This window comes from Pezoporus wallicus, unplaced genomic scaffold (assembly GCF_028554395.1).
Source record: "Pezoporus wallicus isolate ANWC-B61680 ecotype Strahan unplaced genomic scaffold, APGP_CSIRO_Pwel_v1 contig_5353, whole genome shotgun sequence".
Taxonomy (NCBI): domain Eukaryota; kingdom Metazoa; phylum Chordata; class Aves; order Psittaciformes; family Psittacidae; genus Pezoporus; species Pezoporus wallicus.
In genome coordinates, this window is record NW_026642422.1 from 390,424 (window position 1) to 418,226 (window position 27,803).

General features: G+C 40.8%; 1 protein-coding gene across 4 annotated transcripts; it reads right to left on the bottom strand.

Moving 5' to 3' along the window:
- Window positions 1-1,830: 1,830 nt before the first annotated feature.
- On the bottom strand, window positions 1,831-27,728 carry MOCS1 (molybdenum cofactor synthesis 1). 4 transcript variants are annotated; one of them, XM_057429998.1, is made up of 11 exons: window positions 27,579-27,728; window positions 20,658-20,790; window positions 19,833-20,000; window positions 15,176-15,340; window positions 10,881-10,942; window positions 9,575-9,686; window positions 9,131-9,243; window positions 8,401-8,511; window positions 7,454-7,574; window positions 5,990-6,037; window positions 1,831-2,819 (listed from the first exon to the last, which is right to left on the bottom strand). In XM_057429998.1, the coding sequence occupies exons 1-11, from the start codon at window positions 27,699-27,701 to the stop codon at window positions 1,969-1,971; spliced, it is 2,007 nt and encodes a 668-aa protein (XP_057285981.1). In that variant the 5' UTR covers window positions 27,702-27,728; the 3' UTR covers window positions 1,831-1,968. The 4 variants fall into 4 exon arrangements, with proteins under 4 accessions (XP_057285981.1, XP_057285983.1, XP_057285982.1 ...); XM_057430000.1 differs by having other exon boundaries at window positions 27,574-27,726; XM_057430001.1 differs by having other exon boundaries at window positions 2,691-2,819; window positions 5,975-6,037.
- Between the last annotated feature and the right edge of the window lie 75 nt (window positions 27,729-27,803).

A 27,803-nucleotide genomic window follows, 5' to 3' on the forward strand; every position in this document is an offset into this window, starting at 1 on the left:
AAGCAGGGCGGGCAGGGTGGGTTGTGTGTGGTGGGGGGAGTTGCTTGTGTGTAATTGGTTAACTTAGCAGGTTACACACGTGCATCCTTTTTCTGGCAATCTGTTTCCATGCTGAGCTAGGGAAACTTCTGTGCTGTGGGCACAGCAGCTCCAAAGGTGAACATAACTTCGTGTATTTGCATGGCTGGGGGATTGTTGGTGCTCAGTACAGCAGTGCTAGGTACGCTCCTGCCCCTACTCTTAACAGACACATCAGTGCTGTCCAGGCATCATGAGTGTAACACTGGATGTAGGTGTACAAACGTTAATGGAGTTTGAGCACCAAGCTTTTCTGACCCCTTCCCCATTCAGCTGTAGCTCCTGTGTGTGTGGCTTATCTCACAGTGACAATGAAAAAAGAATCAAATTAATTAATCTATGATGGAAAAGGTGACTTCTGTGGTAGCTAGTGTACGAAATTTGCAGAGGATTTATCATAAAACCTTTGCCTCCTCACTTAGACCTGTGCTTACTTTAAGTGAGTAGGATGTACAACAGTGTGATGTGTGCTTTACTGATGCTCACAGTAACTAAACCTTATTTCATGAGAAGCAGCTACCCGCAAGGTTTAAGATGCTTTTTTGGTAGCCTCTCTGATGTTACTAGAGCTGTCTTCAACTCTCTGTGCGTATGGAGAAGGGAGCACCCTGAATCATATGCAATTTCACATTAGCCATAAGCACTAGAAAACAAATAAACTGAAGCTGGAAACACCCAGTTTAGAGAATTTAAATTAACATTTGAAAAGGATCCATCAGTATTAACAACACTCTCAAGTAAACTCTTGTCTAGGATAGTCAATTATCAAAACTATCTAATGCTATGTGACAGTGGGCATTGTAACATTTATGGGGACAGTTAAATGCTTTGAGGCCAGAAGACTTCACAAAAGCAAATTTGGAGAAACATGCAGGAAAACACTCTCACCTAGCCAACACCAATTACCTTGCTCTTCCAAGTGGCTACTAGTCTTAAAGTTTGTTTTATCTGTCAGGACAATGCAGGTTGCTCATTAGTAGGAGCTGCACTGTAGGACCGAAAAATTTCAGGTCTTCTGGGGCTTGGTGTGACACCTATTTCTACAGCCAGGGAGAGCTGATGCCTACTTCCATGCATGGCACAGTTAAGTCCTTGAGCATGCAGACACAGGGCCTCTATGTGTGTGAGTGCTAAGGTCAAAATGCTGGAACATGCTTCTGCCATTGTAAAAGGAATCTTTTGGATCAGCAAAATAATTCTTCCAAACCCAGAAATCCTCTGTTTCTACATCATCATGTTTTACAGAGAAGAGAACTGAGTAGCTGACATCTTTTTTTCTTTTGAAACTGGTAAGTGGATATTTCCATTTGCAGGCAGGGGAAGAAATAGCAAAGTAAAGGGATGGGAGCTGCATATCTGAACCTGGCTGTTCCCCAGCTATAATCTCTGCTTTATGATAAGGTTCCCAAGCTGTGTTCTCCTCACTGTCACCTTCTAAATTCAATCAAAAACATCAGGGAGAAATACGGACACAATTCTGAAATCTTAATCCTTGACTTAGAAACAGTTGCCAAATAACAGCACTTTCAGCACTTGCTTCATTTCCAGAACTCACAGTTGCATGGTGTGATGACGGCAGCTGCAAATATTTCACAGTAAGAAGGAAAAACAAACCCAACTCTGTGGCATGACTAGGGATCTTGGCTCTAGCTCATGGTAAGGACAGTGAAATTTAGGTACTGGCAGAGTGGAGAAGCTTGTTCTCTAAAAAACAGGTTATCAACAGGGATAAGTGGCTCCAGCAGTTAAGTTGACAGTGTAAGGCAAACTGGAGTTTTAGGGTTGCTGTAGGGTACACCTGCTGAGGTCTCCAAGCCTACCAGCTAAGCAAAGGTAGTTCTGTAAAAGGCCAAACATCAGCAGTGATCACACGGAAGTGTCTGGTATGATCTAAACTCTTGAGAAGTCTCCCCTCTGGCCACCTGTCTTACTAAGCAACCTCACCTCTTCAATCACAATGTCATGAGTAACTGCTTTGCACATATCATACACAGTCAGGGCAGCCAGGCTGACAGCTGTTAGAGCTTCCATCTCCACCCCTGTCCTCCCCCAGGTCTGACAGGCACTGCGAATAACCACTGCATATCTGTCCTCATCCAGGCTCAGAGACACCTCCACATGGTTGAGGGGGATGTTGTGACACAATGGGATCAACTGGCTCGTCAGCTTGGCTCCCTGAATTCCTGCAACCTGGGCCACTGCCAGCACATTCCCCTTCTTCACCTGGTTCTGCCTTACCATCCCAAATGCCTTCTCACCCAGGTGGACCACAGCAACAGCAACAGCACTTCTTCTTGAATCTGATTTCCCTCCAACATCAACCATTGTGGCCCGTCCTTCTTCATCAGTGTGAGTTAAGCTGTCAGAGGCACGAGATACCATAGTGCCCAATTCTGATCTTGGACTTGCCCCTTTGGACTGGTAGTCCACTGAAACTTGGTTTACAGGAGAAGCATCAAGGCACTTTAGGTCAAATGTGGAGCTTGGGTCCTTCTGGAAGACACAGGGACCTCTAAGATGTGGTTGCAGAATTCCTGTTGTTATATGCCACTGTTGCTCTGGGCAAGATCTTGGCAAGTAGAGTTGCCCTGTAAGCTTGTTTTCCATTAATGCTTTCCTCATTTGTTTGGGGAATCTTGCTCTCAAAGTCAGCCAATGGCTGAATGTGTGACCCCACTGTTTTGAATTTGGGGAATTCTGTAGGGCATCTTGGCATAGTGGGAACAGGATCAATGCAGGTTCTAGAGGGGAAAAACCATGAGTAACATGAGAATGCATATTATTAACTGGAAAGCTAAGCTGAGTCTGCAGTACCTGAGAAGCCTGTCAAAGCACTGCTTGGGACTTTCTGTACTGCAAAAACCTCAATAAGCCTCCAAACATCCCCTTTTATCCTCAAGCCTTTCTCTCTCATCGGTTCCATGCATCTGGTAGTTGTTATTACCAATCCAAAGACTCAAACCACTTATTTCAAGGTCTCTGATAAGAAGAAACAACTTGCTTTCAAAACTATGAACACTGAGAAACAGCAGCCAAGAAAGCTTATAAGAACATCCATTCTGAAGAAAAGAGTCACAGCATCTCAGCATCCATTTGAGATTGTCCCAGCAGCAGCCTTCTTTCAAAGGCTTGAAAGGGTTAATAGGAAATTCTTGCACTCAGATTTTCAACTTTGCCTTTCCAAGCACCTTCCTCCCAGCACAGGCAGCTACACTTCCTGCTTCCATCCCTGTTGGCAGGGAAGGGTCATGCCAGCACCTAAGGACAGCAGGAAGCAGAAGCACTGCAACTGCAGTGTCTGTGAGTTCAGAGGGTGGCTCTGTGATGGGAAGCTCTTTTATTATTAACAGCTCTTACCATGTTAATGACAGCTGAAGTTTAAACACTGGAAAAATCATGCTCCTCTCATTGACATATAGATTTTAAATCTACTCAGAAGTGTGTTCCAAGCTGAGCTGGCAGTTTCCAGCTGGCAGAGAAGTAGTAAGCCCTCCTCCCCCTTTTCACCATTTAATCCCTTGGTTTTGGCATTTGCAGAAGGCTAAATGCCAACTGTCAAGACAAGGAGCCTTTTTCATGCATAAATAGTGATTTGTTTTGTAAGTGAAGAGACAGCAGTATAGAGGTAAGCGGTTAAGCACTAGTTTAATAGCCTCATTGATAAGCATGTTTCTCTTTTTCTGGAGCTCCTGCTCTCTTTGGTCTGAGAAATTTGGAATTAGACCACGCTTACAAGAATCCCCTTGGACTGTCCACACAACAGTAACAGACACAGCATTGGTTGTGCCACCATGCCCTCTTTCTTTAAAAACAAACCAAGCAATCTCTTTTTCTTATTAGTGTCAGCCTCTGATGTGCTTAGTGGCTTTTTCATCCATAATACCCTCCAAACGTTGATCTGAAAGTTTAAATCAATCCAAGATTTCAAGGTCTTTTTGTTTTTGTTTTTTTTTAAATCCCTGCAGTCATCTAAATTCAGGCAAAGTCCCTTTTTGATCTGCAAGTGATGGCCTACCCACTAAAATTAAGATTCCTGCAAGTTCAGTGTTAATGTGTTTACCCTCAGAGGAATGGAATTAAATGGACATAAATGTTTTGAGTGCAACATTGCTCTGCTTTAGAGGAACACTGAAAATTATTCTTACTCTTTCATTCCCTCTCTCTTTATACAATGGTGCCTAACATGAATACTCCTTTTGAAATCCAGGAACTCAAAGTACTGTCTTCTGGATTTTTTGATTAGCTTTAAAGCTCAAGCTAAACCTCTGGCAAGGTGTCATGTCTTCAGAAGCTGGACTGCAAAGGTAGACTAGTATTTAATTCTACAGTGTAGACACACATGGGTGGGAGCAGGGAAGAGAAGTGCTGTTTGCTCAAGTAGTGATAAGTAAAAAAAACAGTAATAGGCAGTAATGCGTGCAAAACATCTTTGCTTTTCCTAACAATCACAATCTAATTTTCTTCAAGTTCTACCTAGTCATCTCTATTTTCACCCAAATTGCTCATATACAAAAAAAAAGTTTCCTACAGCACTACATACAACACAACTGAAACCATCTCATACACTGCATCTCCTTATATTCTGTTACTGTGTTACTGCACCTGAAGTTTAATTGTGTTAGCTTACAACTAGCACAATCCTGGGGGTAGGAGGAAGGCAGGAGATAACTTAAATTACAGAGGAAATTCCCATAACTGAAGTGAACCCATGAGGACAGCAACCTGCCAAAAGGAATATTTTGATTAAGCGAAATGGGATACAAACCATACAGCAAAAGGATTGGACAACAGCAGTGCAGGGAAGAAGCCAGGTTTGGCTCCCTGGGACTAGCAAAACCAATTAGTGATTTCCACAGCATTCATTAAGTTTCATTAAATTAATTCCATATACACACCCCCACTGACTGCTCGCATGCCAGCACGATTTGAAGTTTGTAAGTAATTCAAAACACAGTTGGGAAATCTCCTAATGAGTCCCCATGTGTCACAGTGGGATACTCTCCACTCATCTCCAGTCTGCAGTGACTGCCAGCAGTTAGTCTCAAAGAGACACGGAACAGCTGGGGGAGGACCTGGACAGGCTGTGCCTCCCTTACAGTGTGTTAGACAATGTTAAAGCACTACTCAAAAGGAAACTGGATGGATCAGAGCTGTAGCCATACAAACATTGCTATGAATGCTAACTTTGGCATGTGGAGATTTTTTCAAATGCATCCTGAAAAATTACGTAGGTCCCTGTGAGCTGTCAAGAGTTTAGTATATATGCTATTAAATATAAAATGCTATCTAATATAAATATATTTATATATTTAATATAATGCTATTTTATATAAATATATTTAATATAAGTGCTATTTTTAAAGATGAAATACTATTAGAAAATAAAACCCCCAAAACAACCCCCCAGAAATAAAACTCCAAAACAGAACATTACTCCTTATGGAGAAAGTCAATACCCACTTAAAACAGAGGGTCCTCTTTCCCCTCTTCCTGGAACACAACACAGTAGTGGCCAAATACAAAAGAGCAAAAGCAATCAAACAGAGAAATACAATCCAGCACCACACAACATGGAAAAAGTGATGGACCTTTAAAGTGGGGCAACAAAGGGAAAACAGTCCCAGTGAAAACCTATGGTAGAAGACCGCTGTAGATCCTATTTCCTAATAAAGGCAAGAGAAGTACAAGCACTATGGTCTTGAATAAGGCTTGGTAGGGACATTAGACCTTTCTCCTCTTTTACTTCAGCTTGTGAACCACAACTGCCTTTTATAGAAATCCATTTCTTTGTCTAAACCTAAGCCAGACCCAAACACGAGTTAGACTTGAAAGCCCAATCCACCCTGCTCCCCCAAAGACAAAAAGCAAACAAAATCATTGTATGTTTATTACGTACTGATTTATCACCCACCAATCAGGATCATTGGCCGGTTTTTCATCTGGGAAATGTTAAACATGCCTAGAAATAAAATAAGGAACACATAAAAATCCTAGCTTTTTAGGTTTGAACTCATGCATCTGGTTTACATATTGTGTTTTCTGCTCTTCACAGTGCAACCTGCATGCTAGGAAAATCAAAGCTCAGTAAAGACTGAGGAAGCTGGAGGAAGGGAAATCCAGCATGGTATTATTTAAAACCATAGCTGCCACAGCCTCCAAGCATCCAGCTGCTATGGCTCTATCAAACTGTAGAACCCTTTCCCAGAAAGCTTTCCCTAATCTGAATTATAGTCTCCCTACTACAGAATTCAGATAATTTGAGACTCTTGTTTCTTAACAATAGCATTTAACTGTATTACTTCCATGGATAAGCTGTTAACAGTGCTCTAGTTCAGAGCTGTCCAATCACAGAGGGCCCCAGGGACAACACTGGGATTAACACAAATTGGAAGATGACAGACAATGCCAGGTAAATGCTGCTGATGGCAAAATGGCTTTACTAGAGGGGAAAAACACTCTTTTCCCTTAATCAGAAAGTCAGAAATGAATGGCCTGAATGTAAAGGAACCAAATCCTTCTACCCCTTCCCTTATATTTACACAGCACTATTTTATCTGGGCAAACCAATGAACTTTGAAGTTAATCTATGCCCAGATTTAAAAATTCCCTTTACATTTGTTTTACACATCATGCAAAAAGGGCAAAACCAACTGTTAGTAAACTGGCAGAATCTGCAAGAGAACAAAAGGACCGAAGTGTATTTTTAGCGTAATCATACAGCCAGTTCATATATTAGGTCAGCATTCCCAGCTGCAGCCAGATTACAAAAATATGGTTAAGTACAGATGTGACTGAAATACAGTTGTTATGAATATAAATTCAGAAGGTTAATCTAACCTGAGGATGGGACTGCATCATCATGGAACCTGTGTCATGACCTTATGCAGAGCAATAGATGGGTGGTTACGAATTTCTGCACACTCAAAAAGGGATTTGTCATTTAATGCAGTAATTGGACCAACAGCTCAATTTCATTTTGGTACTTATTTTACAGCAAAGGGATCCAGCACAACTCCATCAATTTTTACTTAGTTTTACACTTTGCTGCTGTTGTGAGCAGTGGTATTTGCATCTCTTTAAAGACAAAAGTCAGCCTGAAAGACTTGTAGATGGTCCAGATTCTAGCTCATGTGGAAACTTAGAAGACTCAAAACTAACATTCAGACTCTGGAGTATCTGCAGGACTGGTACGTTACCAGCTTTCTACAAGATAATACTCTTATCAGATGGGAAAATACTTTCCTTAAATAATGCAGCTTCATTCAAGAAGCTTTCCTTTCCTTCCTTCTCCTGGCAAGTCAATGCATTCTGCAGCAGTACCAGGACATTGCTTTCTCTAGTCACTGCTGTTATTTCTCAGGTACAACAAACATACCAGCATGCTGTTTCTTCTTCCTGCCCACTGCTGCTCCAATGACTTGAACCAACTCTTCCTCTGAGGCACCTGACCGTAAGTGATCTCTCAAGGACACTTCTGAATTCCCAAAAAGGCACACCTACAGCCGACCCAAACAAACAAAGAGGAGAAATGAGAAATAATAAAGTAAATAGCTACTACAAGTATTTCATCCTAAACTCAGAGTAAAGAGGTTTGAACAGGCCCATCCTACTGAAGAAAAAGAACACTTATGGAGATTTTTTTCTTTATCTCTCTTTATGTACACACATAGACAACCTGGGATGTTTACGTAATGCAAGCTCACTGGGCCTTCAGGCTGCCTTGGTCATCTGACGTTAAACAGCAGCACAGCTGTTGTCAATATCAGGTGACAATGTGCAAATGCCAGTTTTTAATTGAAAACTTTAATATTCCCCCAGAAACTGCCAGCTTCAACGTGGCAAGAAATAGTTATTCCCCTTCCCTTTCCTACAGCCGCTCCACAAATGTAAGGGCTGCTTTTGAATGAGAAGAGTTGCAAGAAGATGTTTGGTGAAACATGACAGGATCCTTGTGAAACACAAAAGCCAGCCCTCGCAGCTGCTTGGATCCTCTTTTTAGTGGGAAATCATCTGCTTGTCACATGTTTAAGATGATTTTGCATCTAAGATTAAAACAAATGTTTATATTTCCTGGCCTTGCAACCATGTTTTACAAGTGAAGTTAACTATGGTAGCAAAACAGAGAAACCAAAAAAAGGTGATGTAACATCTCCCTAACAGCCCAACAAGCTTGAACAAGAATACATACAGGATTACCAGCTAACTCCTGTTTATAATTAAGTATCTTTCCATCCTACTTTACATCACAGCTACTTTGGAGGGAAGAATTTCAACATTACTCTTGCCACATGAAAGCAAAGAGAATCCTGTTTCACTACCAACTTTTAGATTCCCATCTGCTGTTATCCTCAGCCGACTGCAGGATCCGCAGAAGTGCTCTGACATGGAGGTGATAAAGCTGATTTGGCCCTGGAAATGTGGCACTTTGTAACTCTACAGAAATACAGAGGAGGAAAAAAAAAAAAGTCAAACATCTACTCCTCACTTTTACTGCTGCATTTGTCCAAAGACCACAGATTTTCTTGAATTCTAAGGTTACAGCAGAATAAGAAAAAAAAAAAGTCAGCTTTGTCAGGGGTTCCTGTTTATTCTGCCTTTTCCTGGAAATTCACAAGCTCGTTAAATGTTTGCTCTTGTACTTATCAAATGACTGGTGATGCCAGTACTCAAGCAACCACAAGCCATAGATTCATGTAGGCTAGAAACTCCCCATGTGACACTACACACTCTAAAGCAGTTCTGTTATTTCACTGAACAACTGTTTCATCTGGCTTGTTGATGTGCAGACAGTTATAAAAATTGTAAATACAGGATACTGGCCTTAAATTCTTTATATCTGACTGTGGCACACAATAAACACATTGTATTTCTAAAGGTAAAGACTGTGATGAGTCAAATCACAGGCAGGCACCTTGATCAAAATCCTACAGTTACCACACTGAGTATTTTTATTTTGATTGTCAAATATAAATGCTAAATTTGGGAGAATTTGGGGATTAAGGGCAGGGAAAGAATGGGGACACATTTCACATGATCTTTGTCTAACCCCAACCTTAGCTGTGCTGGAAGTTTCACAGGACAATTTCTCCAATTCAGGCCATTGCTGTTTAATTGTATCAAGCATTTCTTTGTAGCTCACCATCTTCTTGAAGTTCCATTTATTGCCTAGAATTAACAAAACCAGCATAACTTTAAACTCTGGTATATATATTTTTTAGTTAGCAGAGAACCACATTTACATTCTCCACAAATCTCAGTTTTTCCTGTAGGTATCCCAGCCCCCACTAATCCTGCCACCAATCCTTCTCCAGCTTATCCCAGGAAGACAGGTAAGCTGCAAAAGATACAACATAAAACTTAAAGCAATTCCTAATTCCCCAAAAGAGCTCACCAGAACTTCAAGAGACAAGTCAACAGGGTGAATAATCACAAACTAGATTCATCTGTCTCCAAGGCACACTGCCTGCCATGAAGAATCTCAAAGCAGACTGCTTACCATCAAAGGGCATGTATTCTATGAACCGCACATCAAGGGGCAGATCCTTTGTGAAATCCACAAAGCCCAGCAGTTCATCTTCATTGAAGCCTCGCATCACCACACAGTTTACCTACAGGAAAAGCAAACACCTGAAATTAGCGAGCAGAGTATGACTTTATTCCCTCTTAACATGAGGTTTCACAGTCCTTGTAGAAGGCAACATAAAAAGAACTTTTGGGTTTTTTTTTTGCAAGCAAAAATGATGAGAGAATTCGGCAGGACTGCAATGATACAGATGATCATTTCTGCCAAGCTTGCCTTTAAGTTTTTGCATCCAACAACATTAAAGTTTTTATTTCTCCATTTAGCAAGGTGACTAACAAGAGCTAGGCAACAAAGGCATCATCTTACTCATCTAGTGTATGGCAGTATTTACTGTCTAAAATGACAATTTCACTCCCCATTCTTATGTTGTACAGCTTCTGCAAAAGCACTGGCAGGGGACCTTCTACAGCACTATTTATGGCATAGGCAAATTCCCCAGATCCAGAAGTGTTCACAGTGCACTCCATAACCATAGGCTCCAGGACTGGTTCTGCTTTCCTCCAAAGCAGGTTGAAACCGAGTTTTCTGGATATTCCTCATAAACAATATTTACACTGGAGCCTCAGGTCCTCTTTGCTTTATCTGTAGAGAAAGATAGCTATGCAGTTGCTGAAACACTCCCTGGTGGTAAGGCAAATCTGTATGTCTGAGCATCATGCATCATGACTCTTAAGATCTTCCAGGAAAGCCTAAAAAGTAGTTTAATTTCAACTGTTTTTTCATAGCTCTATGGCCTAAACCACTCACACATAATAGATCTTCCCAAATACTGGAAAAACTGAAGGGAACCACAGCTGCAGAATCTCAAACAGCTGAGTCATGGTGAAGTTTCATGTTACTGGTTTACCTGCACCCCAAAGAAGGACTCCCTTTCACTCTCCCTGACACTGGCACTCATCAGAGTCTGCTCTAAGCAGCTAAGGAGATAAGCCAAGAGAAAACTGATGTCTTTTATGCAGGGTAGTTTTCTACCTGTTAACTAACTCCCCTGGCCAAGTTCACAGTTGGGTCAGACAAGCACCCTCAGCTATGCAATGAGATTATACAGATTTCTCCCATTGCCTCTGAACACAATCTTCAATCTACTATAGTTCTTTTCAGTTTTACTAAAATTTATTTATGGGAGAGAATAACAAATTCCTCATCAGGTGAACTGCATCTTTTAATCACAATTATGGTAAAACACAACAGTTTCAGAGTAAATGAACACTGGCTTTACCTTAACAGGACGGTAGCCAAGTTCAGTGGCTTTGTGGATTCCTTCCATTACCTTGTGAAAGCCTAAGATATAAAAAGAAAAAAAAAATTATTTCTCCTGTTTAAATACAGAATGCAAAAGGAGGTTACTTATTAAGTACAAGAAAAAAAAAACAATCTGATTCAGCAAACAGGGCTGCAGGTAAGAAGACCTGCAAGTAAAGAGGCTCAAACTACACCAGTACCCCCCCCCCCCCCCCCCAAAAATGCCCAGCCTCACCCTACCATTTTAGTGTGGCCTCCACTTGTCAGCTCCTCCCAGGTAGAGAGAGATAGATAGTTAATTTAGGGCAAGTATCTTTACCCATACATGTTCTTCTTAAACTTGGAAGAAAAATAAAGTAACAATGCAATTCTGGAATTCCAAAAACCTTTAGGAAAGCATCTTAATCATCTCATTCAAACCACACCTTCAATTTTAAACAAAGTTAAGACCTTTCATCAAGATATCAGTTTTAGATTTGACATATTATTCCTTCTCTGCCATACTCATCAGCTGGCAGAGAAACAATGTGATAGCAACAAGAATGAGTTAGCAAGTTACCAAGCTCTGGGTATGCATTTCTGGTGAGCGGGTGTGCTCAAATACTGTCACCATGTTTGTGAATAAGTCTCCTGTACTGCTAGGTAATACACTTAAGCTCCCATCCTGTTCTGCACACTAAACTCAGGTACGAGAAACCAAACACTGTATGAGACTGAGCTCCTTCTTCCAAAGATGTAGTCAACAGCAAATACTTTACACATGCTAGCAAAAGGGCAATATTTTCCAAAAGTCTGTAGGTGCTTTACCAGGAATAAGAAATAATTCAATCATATTCTGTGCATACTTAGTATTAGATGTGCTCAAAATCAGAAAATAAAGGAAAGATGCAAAAAATTTCACTTCACTGCCTTCTGGCTGGTAAAGGCATTATTACGCATGGACACCAGAAAGCAGAAGAAACAGCTTTATGAGCCAGTCCTGATACTAGTCCTAGCTGCAAAAGGAGAAGTGAAGAGCAAGGAGAAGACAGTGAAAAAACTCTTGCAAGCAACTGTTTGAAGTTATGACTTGTCACCCTTCTCCTTCACCACCTTCTAATTTTGCATGTGCCCAGTGAGTCTGCAGTACCAGTGGTATACTTCAGCAAGTTTGCAGGCTGAACGTGACAAAAGAGATAATGATACACTGCTGTAAGCACATCCTGGAGCCACAAATGCAATCAAAAAGCTCTGCAATAGCTTGGAAAACCTTTTGTGTGACTTCAGGATTGCAAAAAGGTGAAACTTAACTAAAAAGGCCAGGAAGCAACCACTAGCAAGCAAAAGATCAAAACCTCCACAAGTTTGAATAGTATCAGAGTAATTTAGGTTGGAAAAGACCTTTAAAATCATTGAGTCCAACTGTCAACCCAAAACACTCACATGGCTGGGCTCATCTCACTGTGAAGGTATGGAACAGGATTACAGCTTGCAATGCATCTAACTCAAATGTCGTTCCCAGTCCTGCCTCTTACCTCCTGCCATGCTAGCACAAGAGTGTGGTTTAGAACAGCTATCAAAAATTTCTGCAAACAAAGTAAGCTGTTCTGATTAACAACTATGAGTTATTTCTACTAAAGGAATTTTGGGCAGGGGTATATTTAAAATAAAGATCTGTTACAATAAAAAAAAATGGAAATCTGTAGCTGCATTTCCTATTTTGACGTTAATAGTCTTCTGTTCTTTTTTTATGGAAAGCTGTTAGGCGTTTATTTCTATTGTCACATTTATTGAAACACCCTCTCTAGATCAAAGTCCTTGTGTGGTAATGGAATAACAAAAAGAATAAACACAATGTTCCAAGACATTAGAGCAGAAATTAATACTAGATGTCATTGTGTCAGCAAGTATGGTCAAGGGTCAGAACTTCTTTAAGTTTTTGTTTGATATTTAAAACTTGACAACTTCTTTTCCACCCAATGAAATATTTAAATATTTTCATCAGTTTAGATTTCTTCTGAAATCATAACTTTAGCCAACTTTAAAGCACAGATAACCTTAGACACATCCAGACCAACCCTATGTGGGACACCTCCCAGCATTCAATCCTTACAAGAAGAAAGCCAATGTTTAATGATTTAATCACCGTACAATATTATCTGATTTTTCTATAGTGAACAAAAAAGAAGGAACAGGCTGTGAAAACAAGTTAGACTGGCTACCTGCAAGAAAGTACTTTAAATTTGTTCAGCCCTTAGAACGTGGTAGATAGATGGGGAGAAGTAGAAATACTATGGTCCTCTAATTGCTTTCATACATCAGTGAAAACACTGATCACCTCATAGTCAGTCCCTCTGTCCCAGTCATTTGGGAATAAAAGCAGATGTACTGCAGGTCACTTGCACAAAGACACAAAATTCCTGCCTCCTGGAAATTCATTCTAGGGTTTTAAGAGAGGAGCAGAAAAATTCATTCCAAGTTTCTCAAGCTCCTGGTTAGCTCCACAATCAGATGCCACCTTTACTTTCCACAGAATTTACCAGCCTGTGGGACTCTAAGATCAAGAATCCTTCTCACCTTAATAGAGCTATATCTTGTCACCTCTGGAACTGCCACAGTAGACAGGATAGCACAGTAGGGCAGGCACATTATTCTCTGCTCATTCCGTACATGGAAATCTCCTATTAAATGAAAAACCCTCGAACACAGTAAAAAAAAAAATACATTTATATAATTTCAGCCCTTAATAAAAGAAAAATCCCAACTCAGCATTATTATTTTTAACTTGGAAAAAACCCAAGGAGAAAAAACCCAAAGGAGACTTTATTCTCCTCCTTAAAAATACTGGATCATAGAAACTTCTCTGTTCATTCTCTGTGCTATCCAGCTGAGCAATTTCTCTCTTTGTGGTAAAAACTTTTTTTTTTTTCTTTTCTTCAAAGGGGGAAGAGGATGTTTATATGAATAAAAATTACCCCTATCCCCCCAAAACTTTCAGCTTACTTTTAAGCAGCATATTCCTAACAGCTTCCAATCAGATATGAAGAGCTGTGGCTATATAATTCAGGAAGCTGAAGGATTAGGTTTGTCCCTTCAGTAGCAAAGGAAGGGCTTTTTTTCCAGTGAATGTCACAAACAAGGTAATATTCAAATGCAGAGAACAGTAGGAAAGAGCACAGTCCACACCTGCTTGTCATTACATACTCTCTGGAAGCCAACTGTGCCATGGCACAACGAGATTAATGCAATAGCCTACACCAAAACGATAATGCTCCAGTCAGATTTATGAAAGGAACAGATTCTGGCATTATGATGTAAAAATCTGAAGAAGTGCTCTTAGTGAGACTGTAGACAAGGACACCTTTTTGCACCTGCCAGCAGAACTTGACAGCAGAGTGATTCAAACATTGAAATTACTTCTCACAGCACCCCAGATTTCTACAGCCCTTTCTCTAAATTTATCTTGCGTTGTTGCACCATCTAGTGGCTATGAGAAGGTTTTGTCTGAACTAGACGTTCACAGGCTGAAAAGTTACATTACTGTACAGAAATAGAATGACACAAGATCAAATCAGCTTTAGGTTGGAAGGAAGCCCAACCACGAAGCTGAACTTCATAATGAGCTTTATGATTCATTTAGACAAGAATCTGTAACACTGGGCACACCCAAGCATTTTTGAGACTTTGCTTGGAATTACTACTCAACTAGATGAAAGTTACAAAGCCAATAGCCCTCCTCAAGTGATCTCAGGCATGGTTTATGTTTATTCCTATTAAAAAATTATGGAAGTAGAGAACATCAGTACTTGAATGGGAGACCACTGCTAGCATGCCCAAATACAGCTTCCAGAAACTGCCACTATCTGTGATAAGTTCTGTTCTTGCAGCATCTTAGTTCCTGTCTGCTATAGCAGGAACATCTGTTTTTTTTGACAGTATTAACTATAGCAGCAGCACATGAGACCAACACAAGATTTGGAAAGTTGTCTTGATGTCCATGACTAACCAGTAATCAGCCATTTACTGTCAACTGTAGTCACAGTCCCACCGACTGTGCTGAGTTGAGCATCTTCTACTCTACCAGCTCCAATTAAAGACTCTCTACCTGCCTAAAGGTTGCAGAAAGAAGAGAAAAGAGTCACTATCAATTAAGCTAGTACAGACTACATTTTCAAGCCTTGGAAGGATAGCAATTCACTCCCCTACCAAAGTAACCAAGTTGAACAACATGCCAAACAACTCTTGACACTACTGCAAGTATGAACACAGTTGCATTAGAAGCCAACCTTGTACCTTTTCTCCGGACAATGAACTCAAATTTAGCTGGGACCAAGGTATCCAGGCTAATGTTAATGGCATTCAGTCCTGCCTCCTTCAGTCGGGGCAGCAATCTGGTTAAGTTCATCCCATTGGTTGTGACAGCAATGGTTTTCAGACCTTCTAACTTGCGCAGTTGACCTAGGAAAATAAAAGTAAATAGAACACTTTAAAAGAAGTAATTCAACTATAAGTTACACAGAAAACCCAAAAGGAGATCTGTGAAACAAACAAGAAAAATGTCACTGAGGGTGTGAGGAAAACATGGACACTTTGGTGCTTCAGCCTCCTTCCAGCTGTATTGGCTTAAGAGACCCATTTTAGCATAAATCCATTTCAGAAGGTACGAAAGACAGTAGGTTTTTGCAGGCAAAACACTGAATATGCATGCTGATTCTGTTCTTCATTTCTTAGAGTAAATAGCTATTTTACTGGTGGAAGAAAGCCTCTGATTTTGTTTATCTTTTCCTCAATCTAGCTTTGCAAACTGAATTCTGTGTTTTGCAATAATAATTAGCATCAAGCCACACCTTTTACATCTGACACCTGAACTTTTATCCTACTATACTTTATCAATAACCAGTTCTAACCCAGAGGTAGCTACCAGCAGCTGTGACTCTGAGCTGCTGAAAGAAATACCACATATGCTCCGAACTAAACAGAAAAAGGTCAACATACTGGACCATTACAGAGAATCCAAGGCAATAGCTTCCAAGGGACAAAACACTTGCACTTGACAACTGACATACTTTCATTACCCACAGTAGTAGCCCAGCCAACTGAAGTGTGCTTATGCAAGACACTAAAAAATGGCTAATGAAAGAAAACCACATAAGCAGCAGTTAATATCATATGATTAACATTTAGAAAACAGCTGCCTTCTCATAAGCCAAATGCAGAAACCCTCAGCATACCAGTTCTCCAGAGGGCATGCTTTCAAACCTCCAGTTATCAGTACAATAACAAATAGGAGAAAATCCTCAGAAACCACTTGCAGAAACAGAGCTGTGGCAAAGTAATTTGCTTATTTTCCTTTCCACCCTAATTAGTTGAGAAACATTTGAAGAACCCTTACTCTTGAGGCAGCTTTAATTACAGCACAAATATTTCCTAGTCCCTTCTCTCCTCCTTATTCTATTTGTTCATGTTGATATGAGCTTTACTTCTGCTTTATCTCATTTCCCAGCTATTCTCAAAATATTCACCCTAAAATGGGCAAAAAACTCTAGAATTGGACAAGCTGGGTCACACCAAAGATGCTGAAATTCACAGCAGCTTCATTTTGCAACATAAGAGCTCTGTGAAGACATTTGGAACCTGAAGTTGTAATAGAAGAGTAATAACCTCTTAGAGGATGAATGCTACTGCCACAAGTTTGGCAAAGATTATTTAACACTAGCTACCACTAGCAAGCTACTCTTTGTGAGAGCACAAGATACACATTGCAGTCAGAGGGTAGCATATAACACCACTGCTTTTATTTACAGCCTCAGAATGCACAAAATGCTTAACCTCCTAATAAGAGGCAAAAAAAAGACATACAGGTTTCATTACTAGAAATACAAAATGCATAAAGGCGTTGAGTAAAATCAAAGTCATGCTGCAGCCTAAAATGGGAAAAGTAAAAAAAGTAGCACTAAAATGGGAAAAATAAAAAAATTGTAATTGATCAGGGTAGTTAGTGCAGGCAGCAGCTGTTATCAATGCACCTTATTCCTCATCAGACAGGATGCAGCACTAGAAATACATTAATATGTGGAAACACCTGTAATAACAACTTGGATAGAAGCTTACCGTGAGAAATTAAGAGACAAAGGCTTAACACTAACACCAACAAATAGAAGGACCAGTTAGTACATTCTGCCTTATTTGTGCAAGCTAACAAGCGGAACATTTGCAGTCACTTGGTTTCTTGATTGTTGACCTTCAAGTCCAAAACAGAGTAGAGAGATTTCATAACTTTGTAACTCACCTTGTACCTGTATTAATTCTGTTTGCTGACCAGTGGTCACAGCTTTAGCAACAATCAGGACAAGCAAAGACAACCAATGAAAGTGTGGAGCAGGAAAGGAAACATAACAGATGCTGTAATTCAACAGCATGAAGCTAAAAGCTTCTATGTCAGGCTCAAGCAATCAAGTATACCCTTTAACATTTACTTTCTTCATTTATGATCAGGAGCATCTTCTTAAACAGACAAGCTTCTTACATGTTCCACTCCAATCATTTTCTCAATTGCATTTCTCCTGACCAAATACAGATAAAGTATGTGTATCTCCTAATACATTAACAAGTCTGTTCTACATCATTTCACTCTTGAAATGTGTATGTAGCTATAAACAGTCATCTAACCAACCATCCCCTACCCCACTGAAAATTATTTTATCGGTGGAGAAGTGTACTTCTCACACTATTAATAATAAACAGCCATCAGTTTATATCCAGTGATAATTTAAGCTTTGTGTGTTCAAAGGAGATGGATTCTATATTCCACTGTCAGCTGCTTCAGAAAAGTCTCAGCAGTCACCAGGACATGATTTAGCTTTCAGTGAGTGTTAGTTGCTGAGTCATAGCTTATGTATGTGCATGTATTAAAACTGTAGCAGGTCTCTGAATAACATGGTCTCCTACAGTGCATCAAATCCCTTTTGTTTGTTGAAACAACAAAGTTTTCACTTGAGTATTAGAAAAATACAGTAATGGTAATCCAGCATTAATATTTTTGAGCTTTACTGGTATTTCATAAACCATTTATGGGTAAGAGAAAGGTTTGCTGAAAACAAACCTAACTTAAATCTCAACCCTATTCAGCACCCAAAATATTGCTGCCAGCTTCTATAAATCATCTAGAAATCCAGATTAACTCTATGCCAGCCTGAATTCAGTACATAATGCTAAAGATGCTGCAGAAGATATTTTTGGGCATTTTTTCCTTCAGTGAGTTTTCCCATAGTTGCTACATGGGATCTATTTCGTTTTGAGACTTTTATCTTGGTCCCAAGCTTATACATCACAGTGTAACACCAAGGTCTGAGAAGATATAAAGTGTTTATAGATTTGATCTGGCAATTTTCAATATGCCTTTTTAAAAAACAGCCAGGCTGATACAAATTCATGACAGAATGAACTAATGCAACAGCACAATCATCTTAACATCCATTATCTTTACCCCAAGATCACTACTCTCTTGTCATCCGTTAAAGTTATCGCTATGAATCTTACAAAGTTCAACTGTGAACAAGAACACAAAGTAATGAAAGCCCAGTGGTTCAAAAAGATCCATCTCTCTCTTTCAGCCACAGAAATAAACCTTTGAGAATTCTATTGATGCTGTAAAACAAACAAACAAAAAAGCTTTCTATCCTTCCAGTATCAATACTTCAGAATTGCAGCAAGGTTGTAATTATTTTGCAGCGACCTGGCTACTCAACTTACACCCTCAATATCAGAGTAGCCATGATGAGTACAAAAAGCCATCAGCTACTGCTAGTGAATGATAAAGCTGCACTCAATCCTAAATAAAAAATAAGCTATCATGCATGGGCAAAATGCCCTACAGAATTCCAGAGTTCCAAAACAATGAAGTTACTGCAGCTTTCTCACAATCAAGGTTCAAGAATACCTAAGCCAGCTCACTCTAACCATACCTTTCCCAGCTATGAACAGGTCAGTTCTACTTACTACACCGCTCTGCTGCTTCCTTCAGGAAAGACCATAAAAGTCTTCCAAATCCTGAACAAAACAAAGCAGGAGCAAAGACCAACTGTTCTCTCTGCACCAAAGCTCAGTGTATCAGTAGGCAGGCACTCTACTTTCAAGACCATCTTCAATATTAATCCTTTCTTATCTTCAGTACTTACAAGAGTAGATGTGCAGAAACATACAAGTTCAGTTCCCTACAATACACCAAAGTACACCCACCTACATAGCCTTAATCTAACTCTTTGCCACTACACAGAATTGTTATAATAGCCAGAATGTACAAGATTTTGAAAAGGGGAAAAAAAACCCACCTGGCTCAAGGAAAAAAAAAGAAAAAAAATCAGCACAAAAGCCTACAAATCCCTCCCCCTGTAAGAGGCACAGTCAGTCTACACAATACCTGTTGAAAGAGCTAGACTTCTAAAAATAACCCAGTAAATTATCTTCCGCTGAAGTAACAGTCTTCATCAGTAACTGTGACAACATAGACATTTCCTTCATTCCTTATCAAACACAGATAAACAAGTGACATCTGTTATCAAGGAAACAAAACAAAGACATAAAAACAACCCTAAAAAAAAAAACACAAGAGAAAATCTCTTTTTTTTTGTAAGCATGTATAGACTGTACCTCCTCAGTGAGAACAATGGTTGTATTAATTGTTGATTTAACCCCAATGCTGCATAATTCTACTAGGTTCTGAATAAAACTATGATAAGTTCAGCTGTTACAATATGGAAAGATATAAGCTCCCTCTAAGCAGGAGAACAGAAGTAGAAGTTTTCCAAAAGGAACAATGTTGGGAAAAAGCACCATCATTTAATATATAATTATTCTTCAGGTTGCTGGACTGTATTAGTAGATAAGAATAGGTTTTGGATCAATATATAGCAAGTCATTTTGAAACACACTGTATTTATTTGGAACTCACCCACAATATCAACCACATCAGGACGGATAAGTGGCTCTCCTCCTGTCAGTCGGATCTTTTCTACACCTTCTTTCACAAACAGTTTGGCCAGAGTGATTATCTCCTGAGTAGTGAGTAGGTCTGATTTAGGGGTCAGCTGAACACCTTCCTCTGGCATACAATACTGACCTGAAACAAAGAATACAGAAATACATGGGGAAAAAATAACCAGCAGCAGTTAATCTAATATTGATAGGCAAAATACATCAAATGCAACTGTCTTTAATGTGACTTGGCTTTTCTTAAATATGGATAAGATCATACACCAAATCTTAGAAAAAATCTCCTAACAATTTCCTGTTTTCCTTCAGAAGAAAACCCAGAACTCATTTGACAGGTCTCAAAATTACAACGGATCCACTTTGAAGGAAAAGCTGATCTTATTGCTATCTAACCTGCATCCAGCAACACCAAACTGATCTAGCAAGCACTGGGACATTTCCAGAGACTCTGTAGACATAATTTGGGAACACCTAGGTACAAGCTTTCATGCTTATCACATACTTTGGGTATAGCATACAAGCCATCTACAAGCACCATCACCCAAACCACACCAATTCTTGTGAAAGATCTGTCACTCCCACCTGTCTCTGGCGAATCCCTAGGCTTGCTTCCTCCTTCCCCATCCCACCAACAGCTCAGCACCAAATCAGTCTATCCTTTACCATTACTTTGCGAAGACAAGAAACAGCACACAGCCAACACAGCAGTAAGTACCCTAACTCGGTTCTTGGCCTTTGCACATCATTGTGTACAAAGTCATTGTGCAAGCAAGCAGACACTTACACCTGAGGTTGCATTTCTCAGTCAAAGAAATTCGCAAGTAGTTGTGCTGACGCCCAAAGCTGTCTGTCAAAAAAGCAGAGAAGGGAGCAGCATGTTCCAGTAGAAAGCGTCCTCTTCCTGAGCTTTGCAATTCCTGTAATGAAAACAAGCAAGTGCTAGGTATGTGAATAGTTATCCTGCCAACTTGCTGTATAAACATTAACTTTGAACTCAACTGACAATTATTATTCCATTTTGCCTCACAGGGACAGCTGCACAAGACAAAAATGTAATTTATGTTCAAAACTGATCATTTATTAAGTTTCACACCCTACTTAATTCCATGGAGCTGTATCACACTCCTCCCTGTGCATTTTAAGATACACTTCTCTGCCACATGTGCTTCAGTTTTTTTGCGCAGAATAGGAAGCAGCTTTTTTTTCAGTTGTGTGTCTCTTCACTTTCCAGAATCAATGAGACAAGACCACACAATCTCACTGAAGCTCTCAGATAAATGAAATCATATAGAAGGGTCCCTCCCTGTGTTTCAGCATGAGAGAACTAAAAGTTGATGGAATGCTCATGTCCCAACCAACTTTAATGTGCAAGACATAACATCTTGTTAACAGCAAAACCAAATTATTGCTGTGTACAATTATCTGCTTCAAGAACACTTCCAACATGGTCTTGTCCAAACCTATACAACAGAATACTGCCAAACAGCCTGTCTCAGTTAAAAGATGACAAATAATACAGGGCACAGTGGGACTGGAAGAGAAATGTGCGATCCTGAACACTCCAACTGTTCAAGCCTGCATGAAAAGATTCAGAATTTTAATAATGTCTTTATTAACTGTCATGAAGTGAATATTAAAAGCAATTTCTTTTACAATTTCTGGGTATTTTAAAGCACAGAGCCACATATTCTAAAGCAACACAGTTTTCAGGAAGTACTGAGTATTTGCCTTCCACAATGACGTCTGATCACTTTAGGTATCAAATATCCCAAACCAGTAGCTGCTAATGGAAACAAATACATTTCAAGTTTATGCCAAGCATCTTTAAAACATCGCTACTGCCAACACCAGAACACTATAGCAAGGTCTAAGCTCAGGGAGTCCCACTGCCTTTAGCCCATAACTTTCAAACTACCATGTTATATCTCTATTTTTCTACACCTGTAAAGCACAGCTGAAAATACTCTGCTCCTTTTGGAAAATATTTCAATACCTTCAGTGAAACATATAGCAATTGAACCAATTCTTATCACAGTAGTGCAGAAAAGCAAAATTTTACCAACATACTTTAATTAGCTGGTGGATAGTTGGTTCAGGCAGTAGATACAAATGCCCACAAACAAACTCATATAAAACCTGTCAAGTTTGGGGTCTTTTCATCATCACAGTTAAATTAGTATTTTATAGGAGGCCAATTTAATAACTCTGACAGAGGCCAGCTGCATAGCATCACAAAATGAAAAAGTGAAACCAGGATCAAAATAATTAAAATAACTACCTTCATTTTGTCCTGTTAGTTAACCACATACAGACACTTAGTGGCCAGCTATGAAAATTGGAAGCTAAGGGGTTCCTGAGCATACAGTGAACTTCATCTCCAGTGAAGGAGCAGATACAAACCTGTTGCTGAATACATGGTGTTCACAAGTTTAAAGGGGGGGGGGGGGGGGGAGAGGGGTATAGAGTTGCTTGATCCAAGCAACTTTGCGGTTAGATAAGAAGATCCCTAAGAACATCCCTTGCAGGGGCGTCAGAGAAGATAAAGGAGACACAAAGTGGCTGTTTCAAAGCCCAGAAAGCATCTGTTTACCCCTGATAAAACAGAAGTTCCATGTAATTGCTTTTCTGCCACAAGAAAGCAATCTCTTTCAGTTTCTGTTTTGTAGTGGTGGCCACAGCAGCAGACAGATAAGGCCCTCCCCAGGCCTGGCCTTTCCTCCCTGTAGCACCAAAGGTGTCAGCGGCAACCTCTTCACAGTCACACACACTGCTCACACCTACAGAGGTTCCTACATGCCCATCTTCTCCAATGTGCACAGGCAGCACAAGCCATCTAGGTTTTAATCCAGCCTATGCACCTACACATTATGAGTTCTGCACAACCTTAGTTTCCCCAAGAAACTAAGTTCAAAATGCTGTCTCTGTTGCATTTATTATGCATTCATTATGCATTCACTATTTTCATTTTAAACTGCACAGCTTTCTCACCTGGCTTCATTTCTGATGTTCTCCTTCCTTCTATTTTGGAAAGGTGTTCACATTCAAGAGGGAAACCACTCCCATGCTTACTAAAATTAATTGAGCCTTTCTTGTAGCACTCCTCTCCTGTTTTTTCCTCAGTATCTCATTTTTGCACCTTTTTCAGGGCCAGGCTTTCCTACCCACTCCACCTGATGACAGAACAGTAGGAATATCCTGCCCTTCCCTGTGCCTTACAGGGAGGGAGTGAAGTGAGAAATACTGCCCTTCATTAATTTCTCTAAAGTGAACTGTGCAGAAGAAGTATTAAAAGGCACTCAACAGGCAGTTGGTGTCAAGATACTTTAAAGTTCCTGTTAGAAATAACATTTGCTCTCTTGCTGCAAAATAGCCAGTGCTGGTATGGGAAAAAGAAGAAAGTTTTTCAGAGCTACTAGAGTTTCTTTCCATCTTTTTCATCTTCTTCTTGTGTACAAAGATGGGTTTGTCTGGGAAGGAAGAACAATGGAGATGGAAATTTTTAAGCTTAGTTCAGTTTCTGTCCAGTTTGATGTCAGCAAAGAGGAATTAGGAGCCACTCATGAGTTCAGTAGCATCAGCCTGAGCTCCAGTGGGAGTGGATCCTGTGTTACCAAAACTGCCACTGCACCTAGCACTGATGTATTTCCACATGGAAGGACAAATATCAGAGATGGAAACTCAGCTGTCTGTCTGGTTAACTCAGGGGAAAGATGAAGCACTCTATCAAGTAGCTGCATGAGTAGGATTTTCTGAAGGGGAAGAACAAGATGAGGACCTAGACTTGAAGCCTGTGTGAGAGCTTTCAGAGCACGAAGAAAGCAAAAGCTACCTGATGCAGTTCACAGCTAAAGTGAAAGGGTTATTCAATTCCCTGCAGTTGGGAAAGATGGGTGGTTGTCGGTATTTTAACGCACCAATGCCCAAGCACTAAACTTTTTCACTTAAAAGGGATGGTTATAATCTCCAGTCTCCACACCCCTCTCTCCATAGTTGACAGGAGACACTTCTGCACATCAGAGGCAGAGCCTGACACAGTGGGCTTTATCTCATCTGTGAAGAAACAGTTTCATTCTCTGGGCTGTCAATCCCATGTTCTATACTAGTAGTGAACGAATGAGAGTTTAGATGACTGCACCTAGCAGTTATATTTTGACAATCTGTCAGCCCTTCAGACCTGCCAATTCACCTGTAATTTCGAGGAGAACTCTATTCTAAACAAAGCAGCAAAATTTGAAGCTGTCACTAGATGTATTAACAGCCACCAGGAACACCACAAACTGACAGATACTGGAAATGCTCAGTTAAACACAAGGGGGAAGAGAACAGAGCTGTTAATTATTTATCAAACTGAAGATTGAGTACTATACTTGCTCTACCTTTCCACCTTCACCTTATCCCCAGTGACACTTCTGCACTGTGAAACAGTAATGCTTGCAAACACAGGCCTCAGGGACCACCACAGCCTGGGTACTTAACAACACTGCCAGTGCTGCTCTCACAGCCACTGCCTCTTTCAGCTCCTGCAATCCTGCTGGGTTTGTGCATCAGCGCTGCCACCTTCACCACACTACCTAATGCTGCTGTGCCAGCATCATGGACATCACTCAGCAAAAGCTCTTCTGTTTCATGCCTCACCTTTAATACCATAATCTGTAGGGAAGTGGTGACATAATGTCCTTGTTCAACCTCGAAATTAGACAACCACAGAGGCTGAAATGGGTCTAAACAGGCCAAGTGCCAGTATGAGGCCTTAGCTAAGAGTCCAAAACAAATATTTTTCTGAGGGCTCAGCAGCTGCTGCCCAACAGTTGACCCCACACAGCGTGCTAGAGTTCTGGTTACTGGCACAGAGAACACTGCTCAGCTTGGACCAGCTACCCACAAAATGAAGCTCCAGGACACAGAGTTTCAGACATGACTGGCAAAAAATATGGGCCATATGAGGTCTTCCAAGACAAGCTGCACTCTGCCCTTTATCCCAGTGGTGAAGACTTCATGGAGGCCACAGAAAATTTCAAGTGGTTCTGTCTGAATTAAAGGATCTACATGAACAGATGGAGGAAGCTGAAATGAAGCTTTGTATTAGGATGGAAGACATTTACTAGAAATGATACAACAAAAGCAGGAAAAAAAACTAAGTTCCTTACTGTTACTGTTCTCAAGCCTCACTATCTTAAGACTCCCCTCATCTTCCTCCTTGGTTTCAAAAAGTTGTCGGTTTTGCATATAAAGTTCTAGCTTACAATAAAAATAATAATAATTTTAAAAGTACAATGTACTTTTTCTATTATACTGGAAAATACAGTGTTGTAGTAGAAATAAGTAATCCTATACGATTTTTTTTTAATTCGAGAACATAATTTGGACAAGTATCATCATGTGTACAAGGTAACAAAGGAGTCTGGTGCTATCCTGTCAACTGTGAATTAGTCAAGAAATGCTTGAACACAGTCAACCAACCATGAAAACGCTGCTTTCATAGAGCCTGTTGCTACCTGCCATTATGTAGTCTTCGGAAAAAGGGACACCACCCTGCACACACCTCCAGACTGACAATTGTATCTTAAATACCAAGGTACAAACAGGCTCATTCAATGCAAAACAATCCAGTAATAAGCTGATCCAAGTTCTAGGGTTTATTTGTAAACAACTTAGGATCAGCTTCCGAGGCATATCTGATTTCACCTTCAAAACTGACAACAAATTTTTACAGCCTTGTATTTGCCCAGTAAGGTTATCTGGTCAGTATAATTTCAATTCTATAAATACATCCATTTTCATCACATGTTTCATATACAGAACATTTTAAGAACTAAATGGACATTCAATACGCAAATAAAGCTATTAAGTCTTTCTGCTGGAAGGAATAATTTACCAAGCATTCATATAAAGTGTTAGTACAAATAGCAAACGCAGGAGGATAGAGAATGGATAGTATGCATACATTCTCCACTACGTCAAAAACCAGCATGCAGTATCAAGCTCAGAGTCATAAATTGAACATAAGCTCATGACACAACACCAATACAGTTGCTATACTGACCCCCCGTTTATAACCTCACCTAAAGACTTATAATGGACACCAGCTTTCAGTCATCTCCTGAAGTTCCCGAATCACAGAGTTCTTCCTTCCATAGCTGGAAGGATCATTTTAAAATGGGATTAAACACAGAATCTCTTCTCCCCTTTGCACCCCCTGAACTCAACTGAAATCTCATTAAACTAAACAGAACCCAGGAACACTTTCAGAACCAACCCAAAAGATGGTCAAGCAATATTCACACTTGCTTTGAATGTCTGAACACCCCATCATTTTAAAGTATGTTTCACTGCCCTATGGCTGTAACACTAATTGCTCCTCTACAGATGGATGCTGGGAGAGACTGAGAACACTGATGAGCAGCGAGTATATTACTACTCTATAGTTACTAATTTTGCATTGTCTTTGCTTTTGCGTGAGCTTGTTGAGTTCTCATGCCCCGCAGGACATCCCAAGTACTCCGGAACACCTGCCTCAGTTACTATGCCACACACACAAACCACCCATCCCATTCTTAGTGGCATTCATCCCCTAAGGGAACAGGGCTTTCAGAGATGATTGATGTAATCAAGCTCTCTCAAAAGTCTTCCTGAATGTATGTTAGAACTACTTGATTCATAAAAAGTAGTTAAATAAATAAAAAAAAAAAAAGTACATGGTTTAGAAAAAGCAGAAGAAACTCAATAGCCTTTCAAGACTCCTGAGGCAAGTAAGCATTCAACAAAGAATTGCACAACTCCATTTGGCTCTCTGTAAATAAATGGTAGTGAATGCATTCAATGTTGGTGACACAAAGACGGTTACTAGTAGCTTTAGCTTAGTTTCTGCTCCTTAAAGTCAGCCATGAGCTTGCAAGTAAATCAATAAATCATGGGATTACTCTGCCTGTCATACTCTATTTCTGCTATACAGAACCTTTGCCTTTCTGTGCAGCTTTTTCTCCTCCATTTGGACACCAAGAGATCAGATCGACCTGAGGACCAAAAGCGAAACGAGGAGCTGGATCAGGAGAACACCTGTGTTGATTTCACATCAGGGACGGAACAAACAAACAGCTCAGTCACAAAGTTCCCCATGACCACTCAGACAGAGCACAATGACCAAAAGCTGCCAAAGAACTCGATTTTGACCTAGGCAAGAACAAATGCTGTTGTGTAACCTCTTCTTCAAATCAGGAGAGAACACAGAACTGGTTCAGCCCAGACTCTGAATGTCCTACTTACTGCCAAAGAAAGGTGACATTCAGCAAAGTAAGGCAATATAATTATACATTACTACACGTTTTGTTGACGCCCGCTCAGACCCATATAATCAAGTCACGTTCACCATACAAATCACCTATCGTTCTGGGACAGGTTGCAGAATTAAGCGTGCCTACTGGAAAGCGCGGGTCAGCTTTGGTGCGCCCAGCCCGGCGGGCTGCAGCTGCGGCCCCCCCGCCCTACAGACTGCTATGGCAGGGGCACTCCGCTCGGGCACCCCGGCCAGGCCAACCCTCGGTTATCACAAGCACAAACGACGCTGTCTTAACTGCAAGGCATCGGCCGGGGACTCCAAACCTCCGGCAACGGCACTACAGGCCTCCCCGCGGCAGCAGCACCCTCCCGCAGGCCCCGGCCACCACCTTCCGTCCCAACGCCTCTGCTCACTCCCGGCTGACCTCACCTGAGCCGCGGCGGCGGGAGTCCGCACTGGCGCCCCGGAGCTGCAGGCGCGGCGCGGGCCTGCCCCGAGCGCCCCCCGCAGGAACGCGGGGCCACCGCGCCACCCCCCCCACGCCGCCGCCATGCGGCCCCGCCAGCCCCCAGCACCCGAGGGACCTCGGCACCGCCACCCGCCTCACACCGCCACCCGGAGAAGGGCGGAGGGGCGGCAGCCAATTAGAGCTGC